The sequence below is a fragment of the Lissotriton vulgaris genome, chromosome 3_1 (assembly GCF_964263255.1).
Source record: "Lissotriton vulgaris chromosome 3_1, aLisVul1.2, whole genome shotgun sequence".
NCBI classification, from domain to species: Eukaryota; Metazoa; Chordata; class Amphibia; order Caudata; family Salamandridae; genus Lissotriton; species Lissotriton vulgaris.
The window spans coordinates 1104731096-1104747642 of NC_141689.1; the positions used below are offsets into that span (position 1 = coordinate 1104731096).

At 42.3% G+C, this 16547-nt stretch overlaps 1 protein-coding gene across 1 annotated transcript in view; it reads right to left on the reverse strand.

Moving 5' to 3' along the window:
* Nucleotides 1-16547, reverse strand: part of LOC147727494 (alcohol dehydrogenase 1-like) — a 288449-nt gene that overhangs the window by 34508 nt on the left and 237394 nt on the right. Inside the window, exon 7 of the mRNA XM_086961571.1 lies at nt 1598-1733. Coding sequence (XP_086817697.1) covers nt 1598-1733 — 136 coding nt within the window. The remainder of the gene's footprint in view (nt 1-1597; nt 1734-16547) is intronic.

A 16547-nucleotide genomic window follows, 5' to 3' on the forward strand; every position in this document is an offset into this window, starting at 1 on the left:
TGACTGCGTATATGCTGTCTCTCATTGTATTTGTTGTTCTGCATATGCTGCTTAAATACAATTGATGTGTGAATGTTGCAATTATATTTGCTTGCCAAAATAGTTGTGTTTATGTATTCCTATAACACACGTATGCCGTGCACTGTTGTTGTCTTAAGCCCACATTGTTTTATACTATGTGCTCTGCTCTATTATGAGAGAAGATATGAGGATTCTAAAATGCTGAGTTCTGCTTGCCCTACCTTGCTTCTCCCCCATAGAATATCAATAGGCCTTCCGTGACATTATCCTGACATGCATGCGACACGGCACAGTGGTGGGGTAAGTAAGCTATTGTCAAAACCAAGATACACCTTGAAGTACCACAACAGTACAGTGTAGAAACACCCGCTCACACATGCCCGACTGTGATTGGACACTCACCAGCACTTTCTACCCAAGAGTACCCACTACACAACACTTTCCCAGTAACACCTGTAATTTCCTTTCCCGTAAAAAAAACTCGCTAGGCAGAAATAACTCCTATCTGGTTCACAACTAGGCACCAAAGCCATATATTTGTCAAAGTGTTGAGAAGTAAACAGCACTTTTCCTCACTGCACCAACATACATTTTATAATAATTTAGCTAAAATTAGCTTTAAGCATACTACCTCTCATATGCACATTACATCATAAATATACTCCAGCCTTGAAACAGTCTATTCAGACTGTTGCTCCAAAACCAAACGCCCAGCCCAGGGCAAACCCGCCAAGGGCTTTGGTAGAGACAAACTCCCTTCTGGATCAAGCTGGATTTACCTCATCTTACTTTGACTAACACAGCCATTAGCTAAATAGGCTTTAACAAAGAAATGTCTACTACTGATTTACAACCAGCCACATGCAACTGATAGATTGACATGCTGGAACTATACAATAAGGTTGCCTAATTCAAGAAAGTGCAGCAATGTCATACTAATGGCAGAAGGTGCTATAAAAAACGTTCATAACAGAACAGACTCCACTTAAATAGGTGGTGTGCCAGAGCATTTTACCATATGCTAGTCAACAGCTTGGGGTGCCCTAAGGATCCACCAACCAGCCAGTCAATTACATGATTGTCCCCATGAGGCCCTCAATCTATCCTTTCAAATGCCATGATTTGTCGCAAGTGTCTCACGTGTAAGTCAGTCAATGTCATAATGTGCCACAGACATCTCTCTTATAGGCAACTTAATATTACCATGCATCAAGAAGCCTTGGATCCTCCCGCACAAACAAATGTACAGAAACTCTGAAACACACTGACATACACCCATGCACAGGCCCCATTTTGATTGTGACATTGCTCTTCCTCCCTCCACTACCTGATTCTATGAGAAAACCCACTTCATAGATACTGTTTTCACATGATTTGTGTTAGTGCACTTGGTTTCATAGAACAGGCCCCCGGCCCCTTCTGTATTACCAAATTAATTGCAACTGTGGGAAAAACATAGTAGGTTCTCCCTAACCTGCCAATTTTGCCACGAGCACAATTTATGTAAAAAGAAAAGGGCACAATGTTTGCAGTCTAGATTTCGCCCAATAGGATATTTTATTTCATCAGATTGTACCTCCGAAGCAGGCTCCTTTCAGAGTGCGTCCGCAAAGCATCAGCATAGGGTCGAAAGAGATCTGCGATGATTTTGGAGACACGCCAACAATGATGCAGGTTCCAAGTGCATAGTGAGTAGAAAGTAGGGCAGAAGTCTGAGAAAGACAAAAAACAGAAAGCTGACTAAATATTTCAAATTGTCTCTCTAAAAATCCCCAAGAACATCAGGTTCTTCTACAATAGTCTGTTTCAGGAACAGTGCAAGGATTTTCAGAGCTGCAGAAAAACGAGAATTTGCAGTTTGGGTACTCCTCAGCCTAACAACGAGGAGGCCCTTTTTAGGCCTGTTACAATCTGGCACCCTCTTGTTACCTCTTGTGCCACCAGAGGGCATTTTTGTCTATAGTTGTCTTAATGAGGAACTGTTTTGTTGAAAAAGGTCAAACTTTGAAAGAAGAAGCAACTTATTCCTCGTATATCATCTGTAGAAAGGAATTTAAGATCATCTGTAGGAAGGAATTTAAGATCAGTAATGGCCGGAGGAACTGAGGGAATATAGGAAGAAGCCTTTCACAGCCTAAATTCCGATTTATTTCATTTTGATTATTTGTATTTGTTGCACTCTTGCAGCCCTCCGACTGCTCCAGAGGTGTAGAGAAATCTTTTGTGGGGGTTATATCGTCCCTCATTTCACCTTATACTGCTAGCAATCAATTCAACACTGCACTTATCACTCTACTGGGCCATATACTGATCACCTAAGAAGTTAGTCAAATTAGAACGCCTCTAGGACAACTTGTCAAGGTCAAATGATCTTCTTTGCCCTTCAGCCTTACCCGGGACCCATTCCAGATGAAAGGGATCTCTAATGGATACTTTAAACTTAATCCTAGCGTTTGGACCATAGAGCCCTGCCTAACAAAGCATGAAAGCTCTGTAGGCAATCATTAAGGGCCACATGCATCAAGAAAAAAACGGTCACAAAATTCTTTGCGACCAGTATTTTTGCACTTGGGATGCATCATCCCAAGTGCAAAAATCGCAAATTGCGATTGCATTTAAGGAATCGCAAATTGCAATGCTTTGCATGCAATGCAAGTTGCCATTTAAAATAGCGATTTCGCTATTAGGGTCCGCTAATTACCGGAAATTTATACCTGTTGATAATTAGCGAAAACTTTGAAAAATGCACTAAACTGCTTTTATCAAAGTTCCAGGTTACACACACACACATGCCCTATCATGTGTGTGTTTTAGAGGTCAATTTTAGAGGTGCAACAGGGTGTCCTTTTGGCAACCTTGAAATTGCATGCGCAATTTGGGAGTACCTATTGGGTACTCGCACATTAGGAATGAATGGGTAGCAAGTCCTTAATTGCGACTCGCAATTTACGACTCGCAATTAAGGAATGTTTAGGATCGCAGTTTTTTAAGGATTCCTACATGCACAGGCTTTTGCGATTCCTTATTAGCGAATCCTTATTTTCCGCTAAGTAATCGCAAAGGACATTTTTGATACATGTGCCAGTTAAGTGCCTTACTAGGTCGAGCATGAGTTTAGCACGCATGTGCTGCTCTGTGAGACATGCAGTATCTTATCTATCGGCATTGAGCACACCTCCAGCTTTCCATTGGTTCCTTTCTATGCTTTTAAAAATTCCCTTCCTTTCAGTGGCTAATTGTTTTGTTTCTCCTGTCTTTCGGTGGTTAGATGCCGTCCCTGGCGACTGGCCCTGTTATTGCCTTTTAGTTTAATTTAATTATGTTGTTGGACTTCTTTTTTCTGTTTCCTTGAGCACTTTCAAAGCACAGTTTGAACACTACCAGGCCAACACTGCCTTTTTTTTATTAGGTCTCAGCTAGCAGCACGCAAGCGATGCCTAGGAAAAAGACCTTTAGCCGTCGAGTTAGTTTTAAGGCCAAAAACGTGCACGCGTTCCATTGCCTTCACTGGCAACGCGTGCACGTTTGGTGATTCCTTTGCGGGAGCAAGCAGCAGCGCCATATGTTATCGCGCCTTGCTGCTCCCTCCCTCAAGGGAATCCGGCGCAGGCCCCCTCCTTTCTCCACTCCCCTCCCCTCCCCGTGCTGCCACGCGCGTGCTTGTTTAATGTGTTTTTTTGCAGGAACACTAGCGCTCATGTTTTCAGTCACTATGCACGTTTGCTTTGTTTAAAAAAAAAATTGGGCTGGAACGTTAGTGCTCGTAATTACCTTCCCCTCCCTGTAATCCTATATGTGCCCTCCCCGGTCTATCTGCGCGCTTGAAAAGACTAATGCATGTGGGTTATAGTGGCCCTAGACCTAAGCAGCTTCCTGAGGATATTATGGACACGATCTTTCCATAGACCACTTCGGAATGGATTTAAACGGATGTTCAAAACTTCATATTATATTTGTCACTTTGACAAACAAATTCCTAAATATAATTTTGGAGGAGACCAAAAAGGTAAAACTAATACATTTTTATGTATAATGTATTTTATTTAGGTCCGTTGTGAAGCACAAGTTGGACTTAGAGCAGAGGGTACTGCCCCTTTAAAGGTGGTACGGCAGCTGCTGCTAAGCAGAGAGGATGGAAAAGGAACTGTCCACCATGAAGACTGCCGGGTTGAATGAATCGGTTGTTTATTATCGAGCGGTTTGCTGGGGTAGGACCCTGCCCTTCAATGCCTTGTCCCAGGCAGAGATGCACAGGGCCCCCGCTGGCAGTGCTGTTGCCCCGCACACCTCCCTGTTCTACGCTTCAAATGTTTACCTTTGCCTTTCCACACAACTCTCCGTCCACTGCTAGGGGATGAGGGTGGCTGTGATCCAGGCTGCTGTGTTAGAAGGCACGTCACTCTTGCCATTAGTCTTGGAGGAAAATACTGAATTATTTTCTGTATCAGTGGTGGTGAAAAAAGGTGTATGAATTGGTATCTAAACGAGGTGGCAACTCCATTTTTTTCAGGCCACTGTGAATGGATCTGTTTCTGCAATCGCCTGCTCTGGATTAGAAAAGAAGAAAGAAAATGGATGAAATGCCTTGCAAAGAAAGAATTAATTGTTCCCTGCATTGGGAATGCACAGAATGAGAAATAGTTGTACTGCCCAGCACGGCCAGGGCGTGGTTGTTGTGATCAACTTGTAATTATGGTAAGTTAATTACAATGGCCGGCCCTGATTGTGCTCTTCAAAGAAACTTTCTCAGCTGGGGAGCTTGTACATGATTTCCGCCTGTTGCGGGGAAACTGCAGGCAGGCGAGACACCTTATACTTCCCTGCAAGGGAAAGTTGCTTTGAAGGAACTGTGAAGGTCTCAGCAATATGTTTACTTTAAAGCAGTTTGCATTAAACTAAACACATAGGGGCAGATGTATCATCCGTTTTTTTTGTCGCAAACGCTGCGATTCGCAAACAAGCAGTGTTTGTGACAAAAAAATTGGCAAATGCGATGAATGAAAAAATCGCATCCCAAAATTAAGGAATCGATAAATTTGCAATTCCTTAATTTTGCGCAAGCATTTAAGGAATCGCAAAAAGCGATTCCTTAAATGCTATGTAAAAAACAATAATGTTTTGCGAATTTACACTAAGAAATCGCAAATTACCACCAACTTGTAGTTGGTGTTAATTTGCGAATTCTTTTACAAATGCACTTTTTGGCATTTGTAAAGGTGCCATGTGGCGCTCATACATGCCCTTAGGGCATGTATGTGCACCATATGCGCACACATATAAATGTCAGGGGTGCAGCAGGGTGTCCTTAAGACACCATTACACCCTTGAAATTATTCTCAATTTGCGATTAGCAAATTGCGAATTGCAAACTGAGAATAACTTCCCTTTCCTTCCTATGGGCCTCCTGACCCATAGAAATGAATGGTGAATTGGGGAGGGATCTGCTCAACTGCAGATCCCTCCCCAAGCACACCACGGAAATTTCTCTACTGATAGAGGTAGCAAACCCAGATATCCTCTTTATCACAGAGATGTGGCTGCAGGAACACTCGGAACCCGATTTGGTACAAACTCTCCCACCCGGATACCAAATACTCCGCCTCGACCGCAAAACGGGAATCGGTGGTGGGCTAGAAGTGATCTATAAAACAGGATACGAAGTCACTAGCACCCCCATCCATCTCCCAGATAGTGAATGCCTTCCCTTCACTATAAAACTCAGCCCCACACATACCTTCTCTGGTATGCTCATATACCGCCCTCCCGGGACGCAAGGACAGTTTCTTTCTAACCTTGCCCCAACAAGTGCAATCCTTGCACTCAACTCCATTAACTTCACAATCCTGGGTGACCTCAACATCCACCTTGAAGATCCTAATGACCCAAACGCTAGAGAACTATCCTCCAGCCTAGGAGCCCTCGAACTACAGCAACTTGTCCTCGGGTCCACTCACCAGAAGGGTCATCTTCTGGACCCCATATTCAGCAACTGCCCTAACCTTCACGTTGGAAACCCTTCCCCCCTCCCCTGGACCGATCACTTCCTCATCCCTTTCACTTGGACCCTCCCCAACCACCCCCCACCTAAACCCCCGACTGTTCAACAGTAACGCAACTGGTCCAAAATCCCCCTGCCGGAATGGGGGGACAACCTAGAGCTTACCACACCCGCCACAACTCCCAATCCCATCCAGGGCAACGACAATTACAATAGATGGATCACCAGCTCCTTAGATCTGGTACTTACACTAAAACGTACCCACCCTAAGCGGGGAAACCCGACAGCCCCATGGTACACTACTGATCTCCGGGAGGCCAAACGCGCCTGCAAACAAATCGAGAGGAAATGGCATCTCAATTACCTACCAGCGCACAAAACAGCCTACAAAGCAGCTATCAAAAGCTATAAATCTAGCATCAAACTAGCTCAGGCCAAATACTTCGAAGAAAAGATTGACAATGCAGCTTCTAAACCCAAGGAGATCTACCGGATAGCTAAATCCCTCCTGCAACTACCCGAGGCTCCAAAGGAGCACAGCAACACCCAGGTCCACTGCGAGGAGCTAGCGGACTTCTTTTACCGCAAAATAGAAGTCATCAACTCCTCTTTTTCTCAGACCATCACTTCGCACAGCGGCATCGCTGACACAGGCTCTGCGACAACACCACCAAACGCTCTCAAAAGTATCCCGCCCCTAGATCTCACCAATCTAGAAAGTATCATGCGACAGGTCAAATCTGGATCACCTACTGATCCGGCTCCCCCGCGGGTTCTCACCCCGATCACCAGTCAGATCTCACCCACTATTCAGGACCTGCTCAATTCCTCTCTCCATACCGGCATCGTCCCGCCTCTATGGAAGAGAGCAATGGTCAAGGCATTACTAAAGAAACCCAGCCTCGATCAAAACAACCCCTCCAACTACCGACCTTTCTCCCTTCTACCCTGGCTCAGTAAACTTCTTGAGAAATATGTCAACTCTGTCCTGACACACTTCTTGGAATCAAACAACATACTTGATTCCACTCAGACAGGTTTTAGGCCCCTTCATGGAACCGAAACTGCCTTGATTGCAGTGACGGAGGAAGCAAGAAGGATCCTAGACAGCGGCGGGTCAGCAGCCATCGTCCTACTCGACCTTAGTGCCGCTTTCAACACTGTAAATCACAATACTCTACTCCACCGCCTCGGCAGGATAGGAATCTCAGGAACGGCACTCACCTGGATGAGATCCTTTCTCACAGATAGATCTTTTCAGGTTTTTGAGAAAGACTTCACCTCCTCCAGCAAACCTCTTAACTGCGGAGTGCCTCAGGGCTCCTCCCTGAGCCACACTCTTTTTAATGTTTACCTCAGCCCTCTGGCTGATGTCCCCCGCTCCTTTGTAGTGAAAATTGTCACCTATGCGGACGACACACAGCTGGTGGTAGCGTTAGATCCACCTCTCAGTTCCCACCACAGCTTATATAAATGTTTGGAAGCAGTCGCCGCTTGGATGTCGGGCTCCTGCTTAAAACTAAACGGGGATAAAACAGAGGTCATGCTCCTGGGAAACAACATCACCAAATCCATCGATACCATCTGGCCCCTCTGCCTATGCAGTCCCGCGCAACCCAAAGAACAAATTAAGAGTCTCTGCATCTGGCTTGACCGAACTCTCACTTTTAACTACCAAGCAACCAAGCTTGCTGCCACCTGCTTTGGGCTTCTAAGGCTACTTCGTAAAATCCTCCCTCTTCTCCCGTTTCACTCAAGACGGATCATGGTCCAAGGACTGATTCTATCCCGCCTCGACTGCGGAAACGCCCTACACCTTGGGGCCCCACAGTCCACGCTCAACAGACTCCAAATCATCCAAAACTGCGCCGCCAGGACCCTCCTCGACATCCCACGTCGAGTCTCAGTCAAAGCCCGACTGAAGGATCTCCACTGGCTCCCTGTGAAATCGAGGATCGAATTCAAGAGCATGTGTATTGCTCACCGCTCTTACTGGGGAACAGGTCCTGCTATCAACCGCCCCCTGGTAAATGCATATCATCCCAATCGCCTCCTCAGATCTGGGACCTCCTATCTAAATACAGTGCCACGAATCCGAAGAGCCAGATGTGGAGGCCGGTCGCTCTCCTACAACCTAGCCAAAATCTGGAACTCTCTCCCCCTCTCAATCAGATTAGAGCCCAAACTACTTACCTTCCGAAAGCTCCTTAAAACTTGGCTTTTTAATAAAACATCTGTTTAAAAATTCTTATAGAAACCTTCTATGTCTAGCGTCCCCCACTTAGCCTAAAACCACTGCAGCGCTGGGACGCCTCTGGGTAGCCATCGCGCAATATACATTTTCTTTTCATTTCATTTCATAGCATTTTGCAATTCTCAAATAACGATTCTCAAAAAATCGCTATTTGAGAATCGCAAATGGGTATCTTGATACATCTGCCCCTAAGTCCTTTCCTCCACTATGCTTAAAATTGCAACTGTGCTTTTTCGACGTTTTTTTCCACCCACGGATCAGTGGATCAGCCTAATTTCCACTGTGCGGGCAACATTACAATGTTTCACTTAACACACAGGAATTTCTGTTGTCTCTATTGGTAACTCTGCCATGCACCAGCCTCTTTGTCACTTACCATGAAAAACTGTGGGCCCTTTGCACTTATTTATTATTTTTTCTATAAATTACTTCTTACTGGTCATTGGGCTATATGTACTTCATCTCTGCTGTGGCTTACTCATTCTTAGTGGAGAAGTGTGGCTCAGTGGTTAGAGGCGGCAGACCCGGATGCTGGGATCGACTGTGGACCAGGGTTCGATTCCCTGCCTGAGCGGGTCTCGGGCTCAAAATTCCACGGCCTTGACAATTCTCGCTCCGGTGCCTACTCGACTCACGGGGTCTCACTCTGCAACTCTGGGCAATAGCTTGCTTAATCTCCACAGCGGCCCCTTGCGGCGGGATGCCTGGCTTTCACCTTGTGGACACCCTGCCGGGGCCTCTCACAGGGGAATACCAGGATGGGTTCCCTAAGCAAGCGCCAGGATGCCCTTTGGGTGACAGGTTGCGCTATATAAGTACACCTACATTTACTTTGGAAATAAATCTACCTAATGAGTTGAAATCAGACAGCACACGTTTGGTGTGCTAGAAACAGACATATATTATAAATTAATGGAATAGGTAATGCTTTCTATTGTGAGGCTGATACAGCCCGATGGCCCGGAGTGGACATGTTTGTAATTTGTAGCAGATAATTATCAAAGGCTTTTACAATCAGCAAATTACATGGCAAACAAATAGGCACTTTTGTTAGGTGCTTGTTAGCACAATTATGCTGGCACCTGCTTGTATTAATCTATTACTGTAAATATTAATGAGCAGGTGCTCTGGGTTTGACATGTGCCCATGATGTTTGAGTGTGTAGTAACTGTATAGCTCTTCAATCCCTGGTGGCACAGCACCCAGGTCAATGTGCTGCACAGCTAAATGCTTAAAAGGCCCCAAAGGCGAGACCTATTGGTTATGTCAATGCTTGTTACCTCTGCCAGCGACTCGGCCCTCTGTAATTGCCGTGCCACTGCTCCCCACTGTGTAGCCTGTCACGCCACCAAGCTGCCCTCCTAAGTGGATCGCAAATCGGAAGAGTCCGAAGGCAGACGGGCTGGGGCTGATAGCGCAAACACTTACTGCATGAGCAGCAACGCAACACTCTGTGGTATCCTCGTGTGGGCTCGAGACCGCTGCTTGCTCACGGAACTTGACTGATGGTAACGTTTGGAGTCTTTCCAAGATTGTTAAAGTTCCTAGGTTGGGAGATGGATCACCACATGGTAGTGGTGTTTTTCACAAGGGGGTTGGTGGCGTACACGTTCCCCTGGGTGGGCGTATCTCCACTTCTGTACCTGTGCGCATCGCTGCTCCTACTCCTTCCCCTGTTACTCCTGTCAACAGATCAAACCCCCGGCTCAGGAAGCCTCCCTCATGGCTCAAGGACTACAAAATGGGAAGGTAATTTGTGTTGCCATTGTGTTAAATTGCTGCATTCTTTTTAATGTTTCAGTCTTATTTATGTATTGATTGTAGTGGTTCATATGTTGTATCTTATTATGTTTTTTTGTTTTTTTTATTTTTTTATCTTTCCTCATTCCCCTTTTATCTTTCTTGTTTGTTCATTTCAAGGAAGGAGGATGTGTGGTATCCTCGTGTGGGCTCGAGACCGCTGCTTGCTCACGGAACTGGGAACGCTCTGCGTGTAGAGTATTCCGAGTACTCCAGTGCGGCGGTTGGCGTGGGCTCTCATAGATGTGACCTGTACCTATCGAATAAATAAGTTATATTTAAACTTATTAGTGCTTACCTCATTTTCTTCAATCTGGATTCTTCACACTCCCTCACACCCCACAGGCATTCTTCCCTGGGATTCTGGGCCGCGCACTAACCTGAATTATCATTACTGAAGAGGACGATGACGTTGGCAACCTTCCTGTCTTGTGCGCTGAGAAATGCACATCTGTGAATGTATTCAATGATACAAAACATAGTTTCTGGTCTGGAGACTACCCTGGAAAGTAGATTTTCGAAGGCATTAATGAAACAATGCTCCCTGCCCCTTTACCCTAAACCCTTTTTCATAGGGTAGGACAGAAACTAGATGCAAAGGTCTCATGTGTATTAGGAACAGATCAATACATGTGGGCATATTTTAGGAGCCCCTGATGAGCTACTCAAGAAGGTGTGAAGACAAGCGCTTCAGCGCCTCGGTACTCGGTAGTAAGCGCTATATAAATGCAATTACAATACAATACAATTTAAAGAACTCTAAAGCTGCTAGATTCATTACCGCTGTCAACAATCGCTTGGTTCACTGAGTCGTCAACTGTTGCAGACAAGCAAATCTTTGCTGCCCTCTTGCAGGAGTCCAAGGGGGAGGAGCTCTGCACCTTCGAACACTGCATGACACCTGACTAGGTTGGGGGACCAACTGGAGGCAACTGGAGATCCAGCATATTGGTTTTTTTCCATAGAGGTCAGTGTTAGATAAAAACACAAAAACTGACCACGCTTATTTTTTAGCTTCAAGGACTATCCAAATGCCTAAAGCAAAGAGGGACACGAGCGACAGGGCACAAAGAAGCAGAATCCTAGGAATGTTTTTTTTACAGAATTCCCACCAGCCATCGGGTCAAAGAGTTCCCGCAAATGCACCGTATGTCGACACTGAGCAACAAGATGTTGACATGCAGACCTCGATTCTCAGTCAGAGGTTCACACTGGCAGACAACGACTAGGCACAGTTGCTATTTGCGAGAAAGGCCTTTGTTTTAGAAGGAAGTTGAGTGCACAAATACAACATCCTTCGGTTTAGACACACCTTCTAAACTGACGTAAATACATCCTAACAGAGTCAAATTAAATTAACCCATCTCTTCTCCCGATACACCACTCGCCCCCATAAGGTTCTAAATTCGGACTTTTAATGTCAACTTCGAAAATATGTCTACCTTTTAGCCTGCTGTTCATTTTCTCAATCTTGAATTCCTGTCCAACCACGCTGGGACCACACTCCATCCTCTTGCTTTTTGTTAAGGTTTGTCCTCCACTTCTCTGTTTCTAACCTGCTCCCCCTTCACTCAGTCTGGGCTCTCTCTTCCCATTTGCGACAAAAGTTAATATGCCAATAATCCCGTTGCCCAACCAATCGGTAACAGAACCTGGTCCTCTGTGCCAGAGGGGGAGTTTGCCTTTGCTCCTATGAGCAATTCTGAACACCCCTGTGTAGGAAAGAGGGCTTTGCTCTGCTGTGGGATCGTTATAATCCCTCTGGAGCATGCGTGGCCTTCAACGATGACGCAGCTGCCTTTCAGCCAACTGTGTCATTTACACCTGTGTCGTTGAGCCCTTTACCCACATTTCGCTGCTGAGACAGCCATTCCTTCCCCCTCCAAAAGCGACCTGTCTTTAGTGAGAACAACTACAGACACGTTTGCTGTTCCTAAAACCAGCATTGGCAAAGCCAATAGGTCCCAGCAGTCTGAGAGCTATAGGCAATGGCAGCATTGATAAACTTGTGTATATCAACAAAATCAGCCCGAGCCATACACAAATGCACTCGCCATTGCCATCACCTATGGCTGTCAGATTGCTGAGATCTATTGGCTTTGCCAATGCTTGTTTTTAAGGTAGTGTGCGAGTTAAGCCCAGTGGACTTGATTCACAAGTAATTCTTGCACCTCACTGGAATTCTGAGCAAGAATGAGGTAGTGAGAGGAAGAGTTTAGGGAGACAGGATGGGAGGAGAAAATGAAGACACAGGAAATACAAAGGTAGAAAGAAGGAATACATGCATATATTGTCTTAGCAAACTTTGCCCAAGCATCCAGTGTGTTGCGGACAGGAATCATGTGAACCACTTAGAAGCCAGAACGCAACCCACTGATTGAAAACACCCTGTGGCATAGTGACTTATACACTCCTATTGTACTGCCAAGCAAAGTATAGGCAGGTATGATGGGCACTACTATGTGGCACAGTAGCTGAAAGGCAGGAAATCCATGGCCTAGTAACTGATACCTAGAGATTATGTGGGTAGTAACTGATAGCAGGCATGATCTGACTTAGTAGGTGATAGAAGGTTTCATGTGGCCTACTACCTCATTTTCGGACATTATAGAGTCCAGTAACTGGCAGGCCTTTCATGGCACACATTATTTTGTCTAGTAACACAAGAGCAGCATGGTCTGTTCAGAGTGATCAGAGGTTCTATGGTGCTTGTGTTCTGTGTAAAGTGAAAGCACCCAAGTAGATATTCTCATATAAGTATTTAATACTTTGCCACAATTCTATCGCCAGTGAATAGTATGATTGGACTTCTCTTTCATAGACTTCTTCTGATTTGCACACAGGAAAAGTGCCTTATTCTGTGTCACATTAAATTTAGGTACACATTTTGATTATTAAGCATAGGTCCTGTTACCATAAGCAAGATGCCTATGTTTTCACCTGGTACATACCTTTTGGTTGTTGATTTATTTGCTGTGACATTTTTTCAGATTGGTTTGGTTTCTATTGTTGCACAAAAACATTTTCTGCCTAGAAGTGATGTGTTGTTTTTTACAGATGAAAAACGAAGAATGCTTAAGACTGTTATATTAAACTTATTTTTGTTCCAGAAGACAATGTTTTTCAGTGGTTATTGAGTGGTTGTTCAGTGGTTAATATTGAAGTACTGGACAAATTTGTGAGCTATCCATCCTAACAGTATCTAAACCTAGGGCATCATTGGGAAAATGTGTTTTAAAGTGAGTTTTAAGAAGTAGCAGGTTTACCTGCACAGTTGCATATCACATTACTCAGTTGTGCTCACATATGCATAAAGTGAAATCACAAACATTTCCCTGCCACACATGGAGAAGGCAATTATTGGGAACATTAACAGTAATATAGTTTACCCCAACCCTTTCTTCTACTTGTGTAGCCATTAAACCCTTCTTTCAATGTATTTTCTAATCAGATCTCAAAAGTCTTTAAATGCTGTGTTAACTTTCATCTAATCTTTTACTTTTCCCGTATATTTTATTCTACTCATCATTTTTCTATACTGTTTCCGATATTCCTTTATTAATATATTTCTGGTACTTTCACTTAATTTGAGAGGCTCTATTTTGTTTATTTAAATCTTTTCTGGCCTCATTTTAGGGAATGTCCTCTTATCTTAAAAAGTCTTTTTCAATAAATAAATTCTTTTTAGGAGGCAATTTCCCAAGTCTTTTATAGAGATAATATAGTAAATAAAGATCTGTCTCAACGTCACTTTTATGATAAATATTCTATTAATAATTCTGATCTCCAGTTTGATTCTTGATTTCCATACAGCTCTCCCTTTTCTTTCCAAACCCGTAGATATTAATAGTGGTCTAAAATCCTCTGCTACCTATAAAACAACTATCAAACTGTAGAATTGGGCGAGAACTATTGCTTAATTAATCATGAAGTTATTTTTTTCCATTATTAAATGTTGATTGTACAAGTATAACTATTTGACTCCTTCAATGTGTTAGACTGAGGCCTCTAATTACTTGCCTCTCTTATTACACATTGCCTTCTTCAGGACCTCTGCTAGTATTCGATTGATTCTTCATACATTTTAAAATACAAATCATCATAAGATGTTTGTGGTATCTTAGTGTTAAAATTACCCAAAAATACTTTTGGAAAGTTGAAGTATTTTTCCTCATTCTCCTCAATTATTAATAGTAAAAATGTTATTAGATCATCTTTTTGCATCGTGGAATATATAGAATAATAATGATGAACCATTTGAATATGTTGTTGAAACCACTATGCACCACCTATAAGGCCAAAAAGTGTTGCAGGTAAAAAAAATCCTAAGATTATAAGTAATTCTTTCTGTCTTCAGTTTAAAAGAACTGGTATTAAAGTCAGTAGTTCACCTGAAGGACAGATATAGGACACTTTTTCTACTTTGACATAACAAGAGATGTAATTATTACACTCCATTTCCTTCAGCTCCTAGGTTTCTTGTAACATTATAACCATCATTTGAGTTTCCTTCTGAACCCTGCAATAGTCCAAGGAGTCAAATTCCATTCGACATTGTTATGGCCCGTACAACATCAATGCTGGCTCTTCCAGATTATTTGGAACTGCCACCACCCAATTCCAATTATAACCATTCATACTTTCAATTATTTCCAATTGGATACACCTCTCATATCTTGTTTTTGTAACAATGATTGTTTGGTCCAGCATTACTTTTAGTAAAATCTGATTCATTTCCACCCTCAACACTAATTTATTCTCTGGAACTATTATGTGATACTCCTTCAATCTGAATTTTCTTTTCACATGAAAAAACATGAATGCCCAATCTTCTTATATATCCACAACTGTTACAATATCACCAACTTTGTTACATGAGTTAAAGAGAACTCTCAATTTCTATAAGATTTCCTGGCCATGGTCTTTGAGAAATTAATATAATTCAATACTCCTAAATCTTTTGTAACTTAAACATCACACAGATTAGATAAAATATAAAACATTTCAATGGTTCATGTAATCCCTTTCATTCAGAAAATCATCGACTAACTGCAGGCCTTTTGTCTTAGAAGAAGTTCACATGTTAGATACCCCGCTATAATCATTCCATTTGTGCTTTTGAAATTCCTTAATATTAGTTTCCATATTAGGAATACATTATCTTCTTTTCTTTAGCACTCACACAAGTTCTCCAATTCAGATCCATAGTTTGAGTATTTTACCCTTTGTTTCTTCTCCTTTAAATGGTCGCCTTTCCTTACTATACCACTTTGAAACATCTTGGCCCTCCCATTTAATTCTTTTTGGGGAAAAGCTCTTCACTGCTGGATGTAAACAATTCTTTTGTGATTATTTTGTTGTTAGCAACTTTTCCTGCTTCTCTTCGGTTATATCCTTAATGAACCTGATCAACTGTGGCCATTTTTAAATGATTTTCCTCATTCATATATTACACACCATTATTCTTCTTCTTTATTTTTCCAAGACTTTTTGGATATGCAAATATTGGAAACAATTTTCTTTCTTTCTTCCCTTCTTTCTTTCTTTATTTTATTAGGAGTTGATTACGTACTTTATATATTTTTATATTCTGTGTTGTTTCTATGTTGCTGCACATCTTTTCTTTTGGTCATTTTTTGTATTTAGAATTTCTTCATTTTCTCCAATCTGCTTAATCTTATTAAAATGTTCTGCTATTTTGCCTTCTTCATTTGAGCTTATTACTTCCGTTTGTATGCATATGCTATTTATAATCAGCACTTTGTGTTGAGACTCTAATGTTCAGCATTGATGAACACAGAATAGGGTTTACAAGAAGTGGTAAGGACCCCTTTTTGCTATATTTTATCAGAGGAAATGATCCTCCAAATGTAATAATTAGGTCTCAAATCTTGCTGAATGCAAAAAAAGAAGGGCATGGTATCTATGGCCTTTCTTTTTTCAATGCATCACTTTGAGATTAATTTTGTCTACTGGGCTACTCCTTAACTTTTGTCAGACATACTGATAATATTTTGAAACATATCCAACTTCTTTAATAACAATGAACATATTGGAATCCTACTGAAGTGCTCATTCATAATAGTTTCACCTAACATTGTTTTCTTACTTATTGACTTGAAATCTGAAGGGTTCTCTTCTTCATGTGTCCCACTAATTATTTGCAACTTTTCATCTCTTTGAGTGGGCATAAAGCAACTTTTTTCAAGATGTTCCAATTTACTACTTGCAATGATGAATTAATAAGAAAATCGTGAATTATCTCAGATATTGTAATTATATTTTCCCATATCAGTTTCTTTTATTGACAAACTTCTGAAGTTCTATTTTATTTTACATTTTCTTTGCTCCTTTTGAACTGATCTAGTCCTGATAACAGTGTTCATGTATTTTATGATTTTGTAAAATATGCAGTTGCACACCCATTCTGTCTATGTTTGAATTTGTTTTATTAATAACTTCAGATGGAATGAT